Raw genomic sequence first — 16,236 nt, forward strand, 5'->3', positions numbered from 1 at the left:
AAAGCACTTTGGTTCTTGTCCTTTTTTGGTGGTTGGTCCTTCCAGACGTTCCCACTCTGCTCAAACTTCCATTCTTCTCAGGGTGGCTTTTAAACCTCAGAGATTCACCAGTCTCTACCTGTACAAACTGTCTCCATCTGATGGCCTATAGACCAATGGTCATCCCAGGTCTTGTTACTTCAGCCAAGACAATGGAGAATAGACTGAGAGAAATTTGTGTACTTAAAAGGAGGAAGCGAGAAACTTTGTCCCCATTCACTCTTCTTGGTGACCTCATGGAATACCTGAGGCTACAGGCAGACTGAGCTCAAATATGGCTGTAATCTGGGTACCTAGATGCCTGGTGGGCTCCTCATCTCCCAATTGTCAGGAAGTGGCACATCTTGATCCTGAGCCATAGAAATATTCCTTGTTTTAAAAGCCTTTCCACCCTACTGTCAATTTTAATCTAATAGTGCATGCCAGGGAAATGCAGACTGATTCACTGAGGCCTGAAAGCATGTCCAGTGTTTCACAATGAACTCTTAAGATAGTGTTTCAAAAGTAATGGACAACCAGGAAAATTTGTCTCCACATCAAAACACGGAATTCGTGTTGGACAAAATGTGGAGGATGTTCTTGATGCACAGATGCGGCTCCAGAGTCATCAGCAGGAACAGTGTTGTGTTATTAGGCTGGGAAATTGGGCATCTAACTCCTCTAGATGCTTTTCAAAATCCCACTGTTAAGAAATAAATTTCCAGAAACATCTGCCTTGTGCCTGACCCTCCCAGGAAGCTTCAGCTACTACTCAAAGCTATAGAGAGTCTGGCTATCTGAATACTGGTAACCAAGCCAATTTCCTGAGGTCATGTTTGCAATGCTGGCAATCCTGCACAAGATTCACATGAGTTATCCAGTTATAAAGGCATTCTGTTGAGACATATATATATGGATGGTGGAGATTTATAATGGCTACCCCAGAATTTGTCACACTTGGATTCCCAGCCTGAATAGGTGTTTAGCATAGTGAGGAAAAGCCGTAGGAGGACTGGGAGAGAGTTTATACATGTAATCACTGAATTATTGCGTGCCATAAAGATGAGCTAAGCACCAAGCGCAGTACTGGAGTCTGCCAGTAAAAGCTAGTGTGATGTACAGCAAGGAACATTATTGATCTGTGCCTTAAGAAAACAGTTGTAGTACAACAGATGAACCAGGCTACTTTGCTAGCACAGACACTGTTTGTATAAAGTAGCAGCAACATGTAAGGGTTGTTTGTTGGGAAAGAAACATGAAATGGCTTGGATTTTACTGTTCTCAAAGGCGTTTAAGAAGGTTCCGAAAGTGTAAAGCTTTGCATTTTGTCTGTTTCTATGTTAAGCTTTGAGCGGTCTGTTAAAATGCAAAACGGTATTAAGGGCCGAAATCTTCAACTTTCAGAATGAGTAAGGAGTCCCATAGGAGTAAAACATAAAAGTGTCACATATATAGAATTGAGCCTTTAAATTAGCATACATCTCAGCTTCCTCCAGGCCCTGGGCCCCAATTCTCTGCCTCCCGGAAAATCTGGTCTGCTGTCATGGTGCTGGGGTCTAGATCGGTGCAATGCAAAGGGAGAAGGAAGTTCTATGAGCTTGGATTGATGGAAGAAATTAGAGCATGAAGAGTTGAGGGTGACAGGCAGGCAGAGAGTGAGACGGCTTGTTCTGCAGATTCAGAACATTGAGAGGGGTGGAAAACATGGGGCCGAGGGCAGAATGTGTGGGGCTGATTTTCATCTACTAACTCAGTAAGCAGTGGTTGCCCTGAGCCATCTGTCTCAGTCCAGTGTCAGTCCAGTATGCCATAAAGGACATTACACATTGAATAGTCAACAATAGTGAACAGAAGCTTCTGTGGTCTAGCATTTGCTTTTGCCAGCTACTGATAGTTAAGGGCAATGCCTAACCCTTCTTAGAAGAGTTCTCTTGGAGGTGAGAAATCTGGGCTCTGAAGAAATTTCCTTGAGTGGAAGGTATGGAAGCTGATAACATGGTTTAAGATGCCTTTTGGGCAGACTGTTTTCCAGATGAACCTTCCTTCCTCGTGTATTCAAAAATTAAAACAATATTAAGGTTACAGTTTGCAACCTAAGTTTGAAAGGAGCTGCAGCAGTAATTTCTCGAGTCATTTTCCTGATCGCTGCAATGTGTTTCTCGAACGACTTGCTCATTTTAAAGAGCGTAAGCAAGAGGTTCCATTACATGACACTATAGCACTAGAAAGCAAGTAGGTGGCTCATCAAGAGCCCTTTCCTTTTTCAAAGCTGCATGTGTAACCCCAGCATGTGGTTTTCTCTCTCAGATATTTGCCTAACTCTTCAGTAACTGGTGTTACCAATTTATCCTGTTGCTGCTGTACCTTGGGTAGTTTATTCCTTAACTATTCTCCTATGTATTTAAATTCCATTCCTGACTTTATTCAGTTCTTGACCTTTCCTTATCTTAAATCTTTTGCCCCCTTTGTTCTTATATTTCACACAATTTCCAATGCTTTTGCTGAATCTGTCTTTTCAGGACTTTTATTTCAAAAGGTCTAATTTTTGTGTGTTCTTGGTGTATTAGGAGTAGTACAATTTTAGTGTTTTCTTCCATTAAAAAAAAGGAGGTAGACAAACATGAGTAGAACTAAAGTTTTGGAAGCCCAGATGCAACACAAACCAACCCTATTTGATCAGAAAGCCCATTGACTATTTGCTTTAATTGACTGTCTTGGGTGTTGCCAGTGCAAAGAGACCAAGTATTGACCAAATGGGGTAATTTATCTTTCTATCAATAAAAATGTTCTCTGTGGGTGAAATTTAGCTCTGTGCAGAGAGCCAGCTGAACGGCCACTGATATTCAGCCTGCATTTTCCTTTATCTTTATCCCAGTCATACCCTGCTAAATTTCTCCTTATCCTTGTTGTTTGCACCATCCAAATATTTCCAAGCAGTTCTGTTCTGCCCACCCCCATCCTTTAGTGTTTTATTACACAAATTGCACATATTCAGTTCTTCTCTCTAAAAAATTACATTGGCTTGTTTTCCTTTCTTGAGATTTTTCTCTGAGCTCCTAGTCTGTCTATCCTTCTCTGATAATGAGGTGCCCAAAACTGAGAACAGTATTCCAGGAACATTCTCTGGGTTACAGCAAAAGACCATTATTGCTCTGCTGTGTAGCTTGATGTCCTTGTGTGTGCAGCCCCAAATTGCTTGGGCATGTTCACTGCCATATGGTATGGCACTCTTAAACAGCTCTTCTGAATATATCCTCTCCTCCATGAGGATAGATTTAAAAAAAAAATAACATACAGCATGTGTAGAGATACTACATATCATATTTTTTTAGAACAGTATTTCATTCTCCATTTCTGTTGGTTTGATTCAGGGTAGAAACTACCCTGTGTAGAAGACTCTTCTTGCAATCCAGCAACTGGAGACTGGGGTGCATTGCTGTGATTTTACAGCTGTCTTGCTTGCACAGATATTGTATTGTAAGCCAAACCAATTTCTTCCTCCAAAATAATCCATGCAGGGCTTGTGGTTACATGGGGGGATCTGGCTCCTGAGAAACTCCTGAATTCCCCAGCTGTGGGACATATGAAAGACAAGGTATCAACTGTGTCCTGTGTCTTAATTGGGATTCTGTACCATTTATGAATTCTGGTTGAAATGGTGATATTGTATTTTGAAAAACTGCTGTATCATGAATGCCTCTGAGTTTGTGGATCTACCACTGCAGACAGACAATGTGGGTGCTTAGGGCTCAGTGACCCTATTCAGATGCAAACACCTGGGAACAATGGGTGACCTGAAGCCTTGGAAATCCAGTCCAGTTTATCCCTCAGAAGGTAGCAAGGAGGCGAGGAGCAATGGAAACTTACCAGGACAAAAGAGGCCCAATGACCAGGAGGGGTTTAAATAGAGAAACACACAGGAATAGGGAAGCCATACAGGAAGAGGAAGCATGGATCAGGAGAGAGCAAGGTCCTGCAAGCTGGGTGAAGGAATCCATGAGGGAGAGAGGCCAGTCAGTATGGAACAGCCTGAATAAGGCATGGAATGCTCTGTCTATCTGCCTTCCTGGACCCAGATGGTCCCCCAAGGGCTTACAATAGAAGGGTGAGCTAGTGAGGGACTATGTGGTTTAAGAGGCTTGTTGTTGTGTATGATCTGTACTCTTGTGCTTTACAGGATGAAGTATAAAAGAGCAAATGTGTTAGACTCTGTGCAAGGAGTAAGTGTGTTGACTGCTTCACAACTGCTGCATACCCACACAACCCAGAAGTTTCATAGCTTTGGGGTGGAGTTCTGGGAGAGGGTGTGTTTTAAGTATGAGGGAGCCTGAGGGGTGACTTCTGTTCCCAGAAGAGCTAGGCAGCTGGACAGTGGGTTCCAGTTCTCAGGGGGGCTTCCAGACAGCAGATCTGTGCCCTGAGAGTAAGTCTAGGGACCCCGAGATTGGGGAAGTGGCTGGACTCTGTTCAGGATCCAGGGACTTAAAACAACCCTGGGAATCCAGACCACAGAGAGTTGGATTCCCCTCACATCTGTCCTAGTGAGTAGTCATGAGGGGCCACTTACTAGGATCTGTAACAGGTTCATAGAATCATAGAATATTAGGGTTGGAAGAGACCTCAGGAGGTCCAATCCCCTGCTCAAAGCAGGAACAACAGCAACTAAATCATCCCAGCCAAGGCTTTGTCAAGCTGGGCCTTAAAAACCTCTAAGGATGGAGATTCCACCATCTCCCTAGGTAACCCATTCCAGTGCTTCACCACCCTCCTAGTGAAATAGTGCTTCCTAATATCCAACCTAGACCTCCCGCACTGCAACTTGAGACCATTGCTTCTTGTTCTGTCATCTGCCACCACTGAGAATAGCCGAGCTCCATCCTCTTTGAAACCTCCCTTCAGGTAGTTGAAGGCTGCTATCAAATCCCCCCTCACTCTACTCTTCTCCAGACTAAATAACACCCCCCTCTTCTAATGACTTCCCAGAGTGGGCCTCAGATCGGCAACGAATTTCAGCTCAGGTGGGTCTTTATTCCAAATAAAAGACTGACAAAGGGTTCTCTGTTCCTGGTAACGAGGTAAATTAGGTTATCATAAATCTCTAGCAATTTCTGTACCAAATGGAGTTGAAATTCAGTGCAAAACCTAGTTGAGAGAACATCTTGATATGCGTGCACACACCTGAACAGGTCTTTAGTCCCCGCCAAGAATGACAGAATCGGAGAATCCTGAATGATTCAGGCACTTGGGTTGGGTGGGAGGGGGCAAACGTTAAAATGATTCCTGCAGCTAGTGTTTGTAAGAAAGGCTTTTCTCACTGTGTTTCAGGTGATCTTTGAATCCGTGTCTTTGAAGGGACATCCGGGGTACATAGCTGTGGATGAAGTCAGAGTCCTTGCCCATCCATGCAGTAAGCACTCTTTCTTTCTCTAGCCATGTTAATGTGTTATACCAGGCTTTGCAGTGTGAAGGAGCAATTCACCCAATTCAATCAGCTTTAAAACATCATCTTTTATCCTTCCAAAATGCTTACAGAGTGAAGGCAATCAGCCTGGAATAAATACATAATTTTGCAAGTCGTGCAACAGGCAGCAAAGCTCAGAATCTACAGCCAGTGCCAAAGTGTCTGTTTAAATCTTTCTCTATTATTAAAGCAGTATAAAGCTCTGATTGTTTGTTAGCTCTTATTCAGACCATTCAAGGAGGAAGAATGAAAGGTTTTTTGATAGTACAGTTAACTTTTAAAAAGTGCATTTGCACACATTAGTGCAACATTCCCAAATACCCCAAAGCTATCTTCTTTAACAGAGTGTAAATCCACTCAGCAGTTCCATGAAGGTATTTAAAGAATATGTATCATTTTTCAAAGCGTTCAACTTACTGTGAACTGGAGACAAGGTGGGTGAGGTAATATCTTTTACTGGACCAGCTTCTGTTGGTGAGAGAGACAAGCTTACACAGAGAGTTTAATACACGTCCATTTCACTGTGAAAGCTGGTTAGTGCTGTATTTGTCCCCCCAGTTTTATCTATATGTGATGTGTCCTATTTGGATTTTTCGACTGGATCTGAACTTTCCCCATGTTTGTATAGATCCAGGGTGTTAGTTTGGCCATTTAAGTGAAATACAATTTTTAAAAATCCCTTTTTTAAACATTGTAAGAGACTTCATGCCCTTTAATGAGTCTAGCCATGCCTCATGTGCTCTTCCCCTTCAAACAATTCAGTTATCTGAGCTGAGACTCATGCTCTCCTGAGCAATCCTCAGCTGCTCCCAGGCCTTTTAGAGTTTCAATAAATGAAGAGTTTGGGATTGAATTGCACTGTTGGGTGACACCTCAGTTTTGTTAGTCATGATCTAATGTTGCATATACAGCACCTATGGTAGTGTCTTCTATCTGCCCGGTCATACTTGGAAAGGCAGCAAACCATCCACTCCATTTACTGTGCTTTACATCTCTCCTCTCACCAATTCACAGCTCCAGGTATATTAGTACAGCTGCTACACTTCCTGAAATCACATTGATCATGTATCTATTTACTGTAACCTCAGTGAGCTGCATACAACAGGGATTAATTACAACTTTCAAATAGTGGCTTCCTACAGTTAACATTTAATGTGATAGACATCAGGGGACATGAGCCAGTTTAATATAACAGGGCAGTTCTGATAACTGAGGTATGGATAATCGCCATTATTACTTTATTATATGTATATTTATGACATGTGCCCATTGTCTATGCCTTTGGGTACATTTACCTCATTAAGATATAATTACTATCAATATTAACCACATGCTGCAGCTGATTGGCAGCATCCAAACAAATCCCCCAAATAGTGTGCTCACATGGAGTAACACGTTGGTTGTAGCAAAGAATCTGCTTACCCAGTCACGAGGCAGCGACTGGGCAAGAAAGTTATTGGCTGTAAAAAGGGAAAAAGAGGACACCGGCTCTGGCCCAAATTCAGGAAAGCATTTAAAGTGGTGCCTAATCCCATTAATCCCATTTCTTGAGTATGTGTGCAAGTCCCAAATTGAAGTTCAGCACATGCCTAAGTATTTTACTGAATAGGGATGATTTGACACCATTGTGTATGAAATCTATGTAGAGAAACAGCAATGCTGCTAATATCACACTTCACTGATCTGACTCATGTATTAAGCATCAGATCTTCGAAAATGCACAGCTCCTATTCTCCATGGGAATTGCTGCCTGCTGAGCAGCTTGGAGAATCTGGCCCTAAAAGCTTAATCACTTTCTGAGCCTTCTATTCACCTCATATTCTGGAAGCTTATTCATTGTCCACAACTGACTGCTAACGCACCTTGTGCCTTGAGAAATGTAGAAGGGAAAAAAATTCCTTGTAAATATTCAGAAAGAATTGGACTTCAGCTGCCTCCTTCCTTTTAACTTTAAACAGAGCAGTATAGTTAACATGCATCACAACTTGGCTAGTATCAGTTGACAAATCCTGGGTTCTTACCTGGAGAACTCCCATTCCTTTCAGGGACTGTAGGATTTGACTGCTAGAATTGTATTGATGCAGTTGAGCTTGTGTGGCAACCCTGTTCTCTGGGTTTCCCTAAACCTCTAACTGCAAAAAGCTGGGACTAGACGATGGGGGATGGATCACTCGAAATTGCCCTGTTCTGTTCATTCTCACTGAAATATCTTGCACTGTCTGAGGTCAGAAGATGGGGTACTGGACTAGATGGACCACTGGTATGACCCAATATGGCTATCCTTGTGTTTTTAAGTTTTCCACACAGCTCAAGCTTAAAAAGGAGACTGATAGCAGTATAAAGTGGCCCAAACCATGCACATCATACCCTGTTTTGGGGGACTTTTTCAACCTGTGTGGTATAGTGTTCCATATAAACTATAAATCCCCTGCAGTCTTTCCTAATGCTTCACCCCTCTACTGCTCAGGTCACATGCAGAGGTCCAGGAATGAAAGCCACCTTGAAATATCAGTGACATGTTCTGTGAACTTTTATGGCTTTCACCCCTCACATTCATTTTACAATAGTTATTACTCAGAACACTGCTGGTAAACTCGTGCTGAGGAGGGATTTGACATTATTAGCCCTTATTTTCACCTAATTTTTGCTTTTTTCATAGCTTAAGTGTGGCAGACACAAGCTTAAAAGTCAGCAGACGTGGCCCCTACTAAAGCACTAAAGGGGAAAACTAGATGCCTCAGTTCTCCAGCCACTTCAGCTGTTATAACTTCTGCTGCAGCACATTGCTCACTTGTGCTAAGGCCTCTGTTTCAGATAACAGGGCTGCATAACCCACCTTCAGCCAAAGGCTGGTTTCTCAATAGATTTTGCTACAACTACTGACCAGCTATAAAGATCATAGTATAGGGATACTTTAGGTCAGCTGGTTGGGCTGTTTGCAATCTAAGTGAATGGCAAACACTAAATTATATAGTACAGACATGTACATACAATGGACCAACTTTTCAACTGGCCTCTGTTAATGTCTGCCAAACTTGTTTGCACCAGCATATGTGCATGTAAATAGGTGTCTAGACGCTGTTACCTGTTCTGCATATATAAAGGCTTATAGGTGCCCACACCCTTTTCCAGGTACTTAATGGTGGTTGTCTGGGAATATAGTTGGATATAGTCTCTGAAATGGCATGGCCCATTGAAGGTCTAGTCATAATAATGTGCACTGATCTGTCAGGTTTTTTTTAAAATCATCCTAAATATAGTAATAAACTCAGAATAAAATTCAGAACAGCACAAGGCCTAGGGATAGAAGTAGTATATACACCTTGTGCTGGCAACCTGCAGAGGTGAATTTCATTTAAAAATGGTCAGCTGGAATATTATAAAGTTCATAGCCTTGTATGCTCATGTTGTAATGCTTTATTTTCCTCTCAATTAATTCTCAGACATGAAACAGCCTGGCTTTGTTGCTTAGTTCTAAAAGTCACTGGTCTGTTGTGGTATGTGTGTGCAGGGTGTGTTTGTTTTGTTTTTGGTGAATGAGGGAATGGACATTTAAAATCTAACAGCGAAATGATATAGCTCTGAAACTCCAGGGTTTTGCTTCACAATCAGTGAACCTGAAAAAGCCTTAGGAAAACTTGCTTGTGTCTATCACTCACTGCAAATTCACTATTTGAATGTTTGACCCTTTAAATTGTGACATTTTCCCATTCCGCAGAAGAAATTGTTCTCTGCTTATAGCAAACAGTAATGAAACTGTGCTGGTTAGAAATAATTGTGAACTTCTATTGTAGAGCTGATACATAGAGCACTTTCTTATTGTGCCAAAGGGTTACATGAGCCATCTGGCCTTACTGCATAAGATCAATCTCCCCATGTTAAATAATTAAACAATACTGCTTGGCTTTGCTTTGTGAAGTCACTGTGTCAATGGGGAAGCCTGGCATTCTCCTCTGATCTGCTGAGCCTGGATCTTCCCGTGGCTACATGACACCATCAATTACTGTCACACTCTACCTGGGTAATACTTTGAATTTTTTTTGTTAGGAAAAGCGCCTCACTTCCTGCGGCTGCAGAATGTGGAGGTCAATGTGGGACAGAATGCAACATTCCAGTGCATCGCTGGGGGGAAGTGGTCTCAGCACGACAAACTCTGGCTCCAGGTAAAGTGCCATGAAGCTTGGGCTGGTGGTCTTTCTTTCTAACCATCCATAGTCAAAATGAGTAGAGGTGAGGAAGAACTGAGGGATAGGGGCAAAATTCCAAACTATTTTGTTGAAGAAGCTGTTTAAAGTTGCAGTTCAGAGTTCAAGGTAATGCTCTGTGGGGCCACCATAGAAAATGTAACAAATCTGTTACGTTCATAGTAAACCTGTAGCCTGATCCTGCAACCTTTATTCGTATGAGTAGTACTTATTCACATTAGTCAAAGATTGCATGACTGAGCCCTAATACTAACCTTATTGCTGCCTCTAAGCATTGCCACAACGCTAAGAATAAATAATAATCATGCACCTTTGATCATCTCACTTGCCCTTTGCCCCCTAGCAGACTCCCCTGAAAGTTATCCTACCGGATCAAATGCCCAAGCTGCTTCAAACACCTGCCATTATAATACATCAATTTTAAAAATCAAGAATGTTTCCACCTTGTGTGGAATCATCTCTTCCCTCCCACTCCCCCAAAGCACATTGATCCCAGGCTCAGGACCAGCAGACAAAGCAGTTGGAAAAATGCCCTAAAGGGGCAGCTAGTGATTTTCCTTAGGTTGAATACCCAGGTGGTACAAAGCTCCAACCCCTCCCCCCACTTACCAACCCCCTACCCCATCACCTGGATTGCTCTATGTTACTATGGGGTTGAGCCAGTCCCCAACTGGCTCCAGGATCAGGGGAGCAAAAGGCCTTATTCCTCCATAGGTCTTGCACCATAGCACGGCTTGCCTGCACCAGAAGTCTGGGTACAGTAACAGACTTAAGATGGGAGCTTCACAGTCTTATAGGGTTAGAAATGGAAGCTTTAACAAACTGGAAAGGGGAGACTTCCAGCTTCTCATTGAGGGTCACTAATTATTTCTAGCCCTCAAAGTGCTCCAGATCTTAAAATTACAACTTTTTTGTGCATAGAGGCTTTAAATACTATAATTCTTCTCTTCCTTTAAACTCGGTACTGTTAAACTACTAAGTTCCCAATGAAGCCAATAAGACTTCCTTTTGCTATATGTACTTCAAATGCACACAGGGTCAAAATCTGCTCTTGTACTTATGTTAAGTCTGAGCAAGGCAACTGTACTTAAAAATGAGTTGTACACTGGTGCAACTGAGGTCTGGATTCAGCAAATCACATGTGTAAGGTCCATCAGTGGCTATTAGACAGAATGGGCAGGGATGGTGTCCCTAGCCTCTCTTTGCCAGAAGCTTGGAATGGGTGAGGGGATGGATCACTTGATTACCTGTTCTGTTCATTCCCTCTGAAGCATCTAGCATTGGCCACTGTTGGAAGACAGGATACTGGGCTAGATGGGTCTTTGGTTTGACTCAGTATAGCTGTTCTTATGCAAGGCTCATTTAAGACAACTGAACTTAAACTTTGCTGCATTAGTGTTTTAAGAGCAAAATTTAGTCCCTATTCTTTATTATTATAGAGCCTACAGAGAACAATATTTCTAGAACCTTCTGCTTCTGCAGACAGGTATGCACCATTGCCAGAATTGCTGTGATATTCCTGATTTGTTAACAAAGGGGTTTTGGTAGCCTAAGGAATGAAGTTAAAACTTTTAAAACAAATTTAAATACCAATTTCATTCTAAACATGGGAAAGAGATGGGGATAGGAATCAGTTTGTCTAATGTTGAAAAGATGAAAATCAGTATGTGAGAAACTTTTGAGTCAGTAAGAAATGTAATATGTTTTATACAAAATAACTTAAGTCTCTTTAACTGTGCTACTGTCACACACCTTCATATCTTAGCAGTTCCATTTTATCTGAATTTTTTTATGTTGTAATCTAGCCACCCTCTGAGATGTGTAATTGCTTAAGCATTAGCTTGCTTGGATTCTTGCTGCCAAATGCATCTGCCATTATGATTAGAGGTGTGGAAAAATGTTTCTGACCTAAGTAATGTGAGAACATGTCCACCCACCCCAGGTTCAGGGGTTTGGGGGGACGCATTTTCATTGCTAGTGAGAAATTGTTTGCCACTCTTCAAACTTGGAACATTTCATGAAAGTGACATCACCCAGAAATACTGACTGCTGGAAATTGGCAAAATGACACTACATTTTCATAGCCTTACTCACATATCTGCCTAGTTCTTTCACCTACCTCAGTTCCAGTTGTTGTGAAGAATAGGTAATCCAGATTAGCCAAAATGAATGTGAACCAAAATCCTGGAAGGTCTGAACATCTTCAAAAATTGGGAGTGTTCAAAATCTAAACGTGGATCTCAACCCAAATTTTGCAAATGGTCTGTCTTCAAATTAGTCTGAAACAAACTGCCACATCTGAACATCCACAAAGAAAAGGCTGTACAAAATCTGTTCAGTTGTAGTAGTTGCACATGCTAATTAAGCATGCAAATACATTGTATATGAACATATCTGGAAGTCTGGATCATCTTCCTACCTAGACATTGCTGTATGTATAAAGAGTCAAACTGTTAAATGCAATCCAAAAATATATCCGCAAAACTTGAAAGCATATACAACTCCCCACATCAGTATGCAAGGGTACTAGTGCATGTGAGTGCACACAAACAGGTATCCAGTACATTTTGTGGGTGCACATTTGGAGGTCTTTTGGAAACTTGCACCTATGTAAATTCTAACATGGTAGATTCAGGTAAATAAAAAAGTGTAACTGTGTTACTATAAAATATAATAACAAAAATTGGTCAGTAGCTTTTAAAAAAAAAAAGCCATGTTTTACAACCACATCCTCATCACTTGTTTTATTCTTGGTTTCCCTGGCAGCAGTGGAATGGAAGGGACACCGCGTTAATGGTCACCAGGGTGGTCAACCACAGACGGTTTTCTGCTACAGTCAGCGTAGCAGACACGTCTCAGCGCAGCATCAGCAAATACCGGTGTGTCATTCGCTCAGATGGTGGCTCTGGCGTTTCAAACTATGCAGAATTAATTGTGAAAGGTAGGTGGCAAGAACTCAACAACACATATATTATGCATTGTGTGTGTGTGTGTGTGTGTGTGTGTAGATATTGCACATTTTTCTCCCAAATGGCAGCTGTTCTGTGTGTAATATTTACAATCCTAAATATCTGCCTCCTTCATTAGTTTATAGCACTTTAAAGTTAAGCAAAATATAGGGTGTAAGCTACAGAAGAGTTTCAGTCCTCTTTTTAAAAACTGAATGAAGAAGGGAAACTTTCTCTGGCTACCACCCCGTTTATCAGCCCTTTAGTTATGTCTATTATACATATTTTATAAGTATTTTTAATGATACTTTAATTTTTTCCATGAAACAGTTTGACCACCTCTAGATTTCAGCTTTGTTCCCTAACAGTAATTTATAAGGCACAAATAATCCTGTCAAGGTGCCATAGTGTGTTCTATGTCGCTATGTAAATAGTGTCAGGGTGGGCTCTTCTGCTGCCCTGAAGTGCCAAGCGGCAGCAACAATACTAATTGAGGAGGACTGCAGCCAGGTCTTTGTTCCAGTGCTATCTATTATCACTCCTGTGTCAGTGTGCCTGAAACTGCCCAAGAATTTTTTTGCAACTACCAAAAAAATAGTCAGTCTTTGCCCAAAGAGCTTGGAACAGGGTAGGTTCAGAGCGCACAGGATGCACTGGGTGAACTGTCATTTATCATGCAGACTTATTTTTTTAACAAAATCCCAAAACATTAATTGTCTATTTGATTTTAACTTACTTCAAGGTGGGAAAGGGAGTTTCTAGTCAGGCTCAGATCTTGAGCTGCACCTGAGGAGAGATCAGGAGGGGAGAGTTCAAAGGTGTCTTTAAGTCACTTTTATTGTCCCCTGAATCTGGGTTGATTGCACTGATCTGGCCACAGCTACAATATACTACAGTCTCGGAATCCCTTAAAAGGACTGTGCTAAAGAATGATTCACAACCACAGTTATCCCTGAAAGAAATGTGGGTGACTGCCAGGAGGCTAGGTGCAAAATGTGAATGTTTTAATACTACTTGATTTTACATTTTTAATAAAAGGAGGGAATATTTAAATCAATTCAATAAAAGTAGCTGTTGTCTGAATGAAAAATATTCTAATTGCTCGTGTTGAGCTTCTTTGAAATGCAGCCCTGTGTGGAAAACTGTAGTGACTAATATATATCAAAGGGTATTGAGACTGAATTTGCCTACCATGAGACTTGCCCCATATGTTGATACACATCCTTTGTATCATGGAGTATTTGTGGGGAAGCATCCCAAAGATCGACACGTGTCTTCAGTCTTTGGCAGTGTGATGTGTAGGAATGAGCACAAGGCTGGGAGTCTGGAGGTCCCGAGTTCTAGTCTTGGTTCTGCTGCTGGATTCTCAAACTACAAATGACAAAGGGACTGATCCCGCAAAGTGCTGAGTTCTTACAATTCCTATTGAGGACAATGGGAGTGGGTGCTTGGCACATTTCAGGATCAAACATGTAAAATAAGAAGGCATTCTTGTCTGAAATGGACATAGACAGCCATAGGCAGGTGTATCTAGAAGCATACTGTATTCACAAAGGAGTAAGGCAAGCCTCCAGAGGAAAAAAAATATTAGGTGCAACCTTAGTTAGGGAGGTGCCTGATAGTCTCCTGATCAAAAACCATTGAAGGTAAGATGATTGGAAGAGCAAGTTGTAAATACCGATGGATGAAGTATCCAGCAGAAGAGCTGTTGATAAATTTGTTGCTAGGGTTACACAGGTACCTAGACACCTAGATCAAGAGATGGTAGAAGAACTAAAAAGGAGAGATAATTAAGGGTTAATAAAGTATTATTTTGCCAAGACTTGCACCTTTTTTTCTAAGCAGGTACATTTTTCAGTGGTTGATTTGAGGTTAGTCCCATGCACCAGTGGTGTCACTTTGGGATTGCATGGATCAGTGCTTCTGAAAGAATCTGACTAATTTTGGTGTGGATACTAACAAATTCTAAATGCGTGCACACAGCTGAAATGAAAGCAAATTGGAATCACTTAATTCTAAAGAGATGTTTATTGAATTGCAATAATGTACTTGGGTCTACATTAAATTAGTCTGTAATTGAAGTTTTGCTCAATTGACCGTCTTGTCCCTAAACTCGCTAGATTTGGGCTAATGCTCTGTCTCTCGTTCTTTCTCTTTCACACGCAATCATGTGGTGTTGCTTGAACAAAGAGCAAGATTTAAAAGTTGTTTTTTCTTCTGGCAGGACTCAATTTACCTCCCTATGAATAAGATTTGTTAGAGTGTTTTGGCAAGGAAAAGAAGAACTCATGTTTCTCTGCAGCATATGCATGTAGTCTGATAAATACAGAAGGACAGATTCTGTTTTTGAATACATTTAGTAATCCCATTGATTTAAATGGGAATGGTAGGCTTTCATCTAAGGAAGTAAATTGGCCAATGAAATTAAATAAAACACAGTCTGTGTGGTATAAGAACTCCTGCAATCCCAGGTGTCTAACAAAATTAGAGCAACAGTAAAATAGTTGCAATCCTTAGTGATAAGCTTATGAAACAAATGTCTGAGTTTAAAAATTATGGCAATAATTTTATACTCAGATGGTACCTTGCTTTTACTCATAAAAACCCTTTCTGCAATCCCATCACTGATTATGCTAATACTTGTAGAGATATCCCAGGCTTTTGTATCAATTGGCATAAGTTTTGGGTAATTGACAAAATGCATACATGCTCTCTTCACACATTCCAGAAACAAAACAATGGAAGAAGGCTAACGTATATTATATGTTCCATTATATTCCATTATACATTATATGTTCCATTATATTCCATTGCTTAGTGAAGAGGGAGAAACAGTAACAGGAAACTTGGAAATGGCAGAGATGCTTAATGACTTCTTTGTTTCGGTCTTCACCGAGAAGTCTGAAGGAATGCCTATCCTAGTGAATGCTAATGGGAAGGGGGTAGGTTTAGCAGATAAAATAAAAAAAGAACAAGTTAAAAATCACTTAGAAAAGTTAGATGCCTGCAAGTCACCAGGGCCTGATGAAATGCATCCTAGAATACTCAAGGAGCTAATAGAGGAGGTATCTGAGCCTCTAGCTATTATCTTTGGAAAATCATGGGAGACGGGAGAGATTCCAGAAGACTGGAAAAGGGCAAATATAGTGCCCATCTATAAAAAGGGAAATAAAAACAACCCAGGAAACTACAGACCAGTTAGTTTAACTTCTGTGCCAGGGAAGATAATGGAGCAAGTAATTAAGGAAATCATCTGCAAACACTTGGAAGGTGGTAAGGTGATAGGGAACAGCCAGCATGGATTTGTAAAGAACAAATCATGTCAAACCAATCTGATAGCTTTCTTCGATAGGATAACGAGTCTTGTGGATAAGGGAGAAGCTGTGGATGTGGTATACCTAGACTTTAGTAAGGCATTTGATACGGTCTCGCATGATATTCTTATCGACAAACTAGGCAAATACAATTTAGATGGGGCTACTATAAGGTGGGTGCATAACTGGCTGGATAACCGTACTCAGAGAGTTGTTATTAATGGTTCCCAATCCTGCTGGAAAGGCATAACGAGTGGGGTTCCGCAGGGGTCTGTTTTGGGACCGGCTCT

The 16,236-nt window shown here is 41.2% G+C and overlaps 1 protein-coding gene across 1 annotated transcript in view; it reads left to right on the top strand.

Moving 5' to 3' along the window:
* Nucleotides 1-16,236, top strand: part of PTPRT (protein tyrosine phosphatase receptor type T) — a 697,808-nt gene that overhangs the window by 255,036 nt on the left and 426,536 nt on the right. Inside the window, exons 4-6 of the mRNA XM_026656812.2 lie at nt 5,344-5,425; nt 9,527-9,642; nt 12,451-12,625. Coding sequence (XP_026512597.1) covers nt 5,344-5,425; nt 9,527-9,642; nt 12,451-12,625 — 373 coding nt within the window. The remainder of the gene's footprint in view (nt 1-5,343; nt 5,426-9,526; nt 9,643-12,450; nt 12,626-16,236) is intronic.

Source organism: Terrapene carolina, unplaced genomic scaffold (assembly GCF_002925995.2).
Source record: "Terrapene carolina triunguis isolate 2854851 unplaced genomic scaffold, T_m_triunguis-2.0 Scaffold233, whole genome shotgun sequence".
In the NCBI taxonomy this organism is placed as follows: domain Eukaryota; kingdom Metazoa; phylum Chordata; order Testudines; family Emydidae; genus Terrapene; species Terrapene triunguis.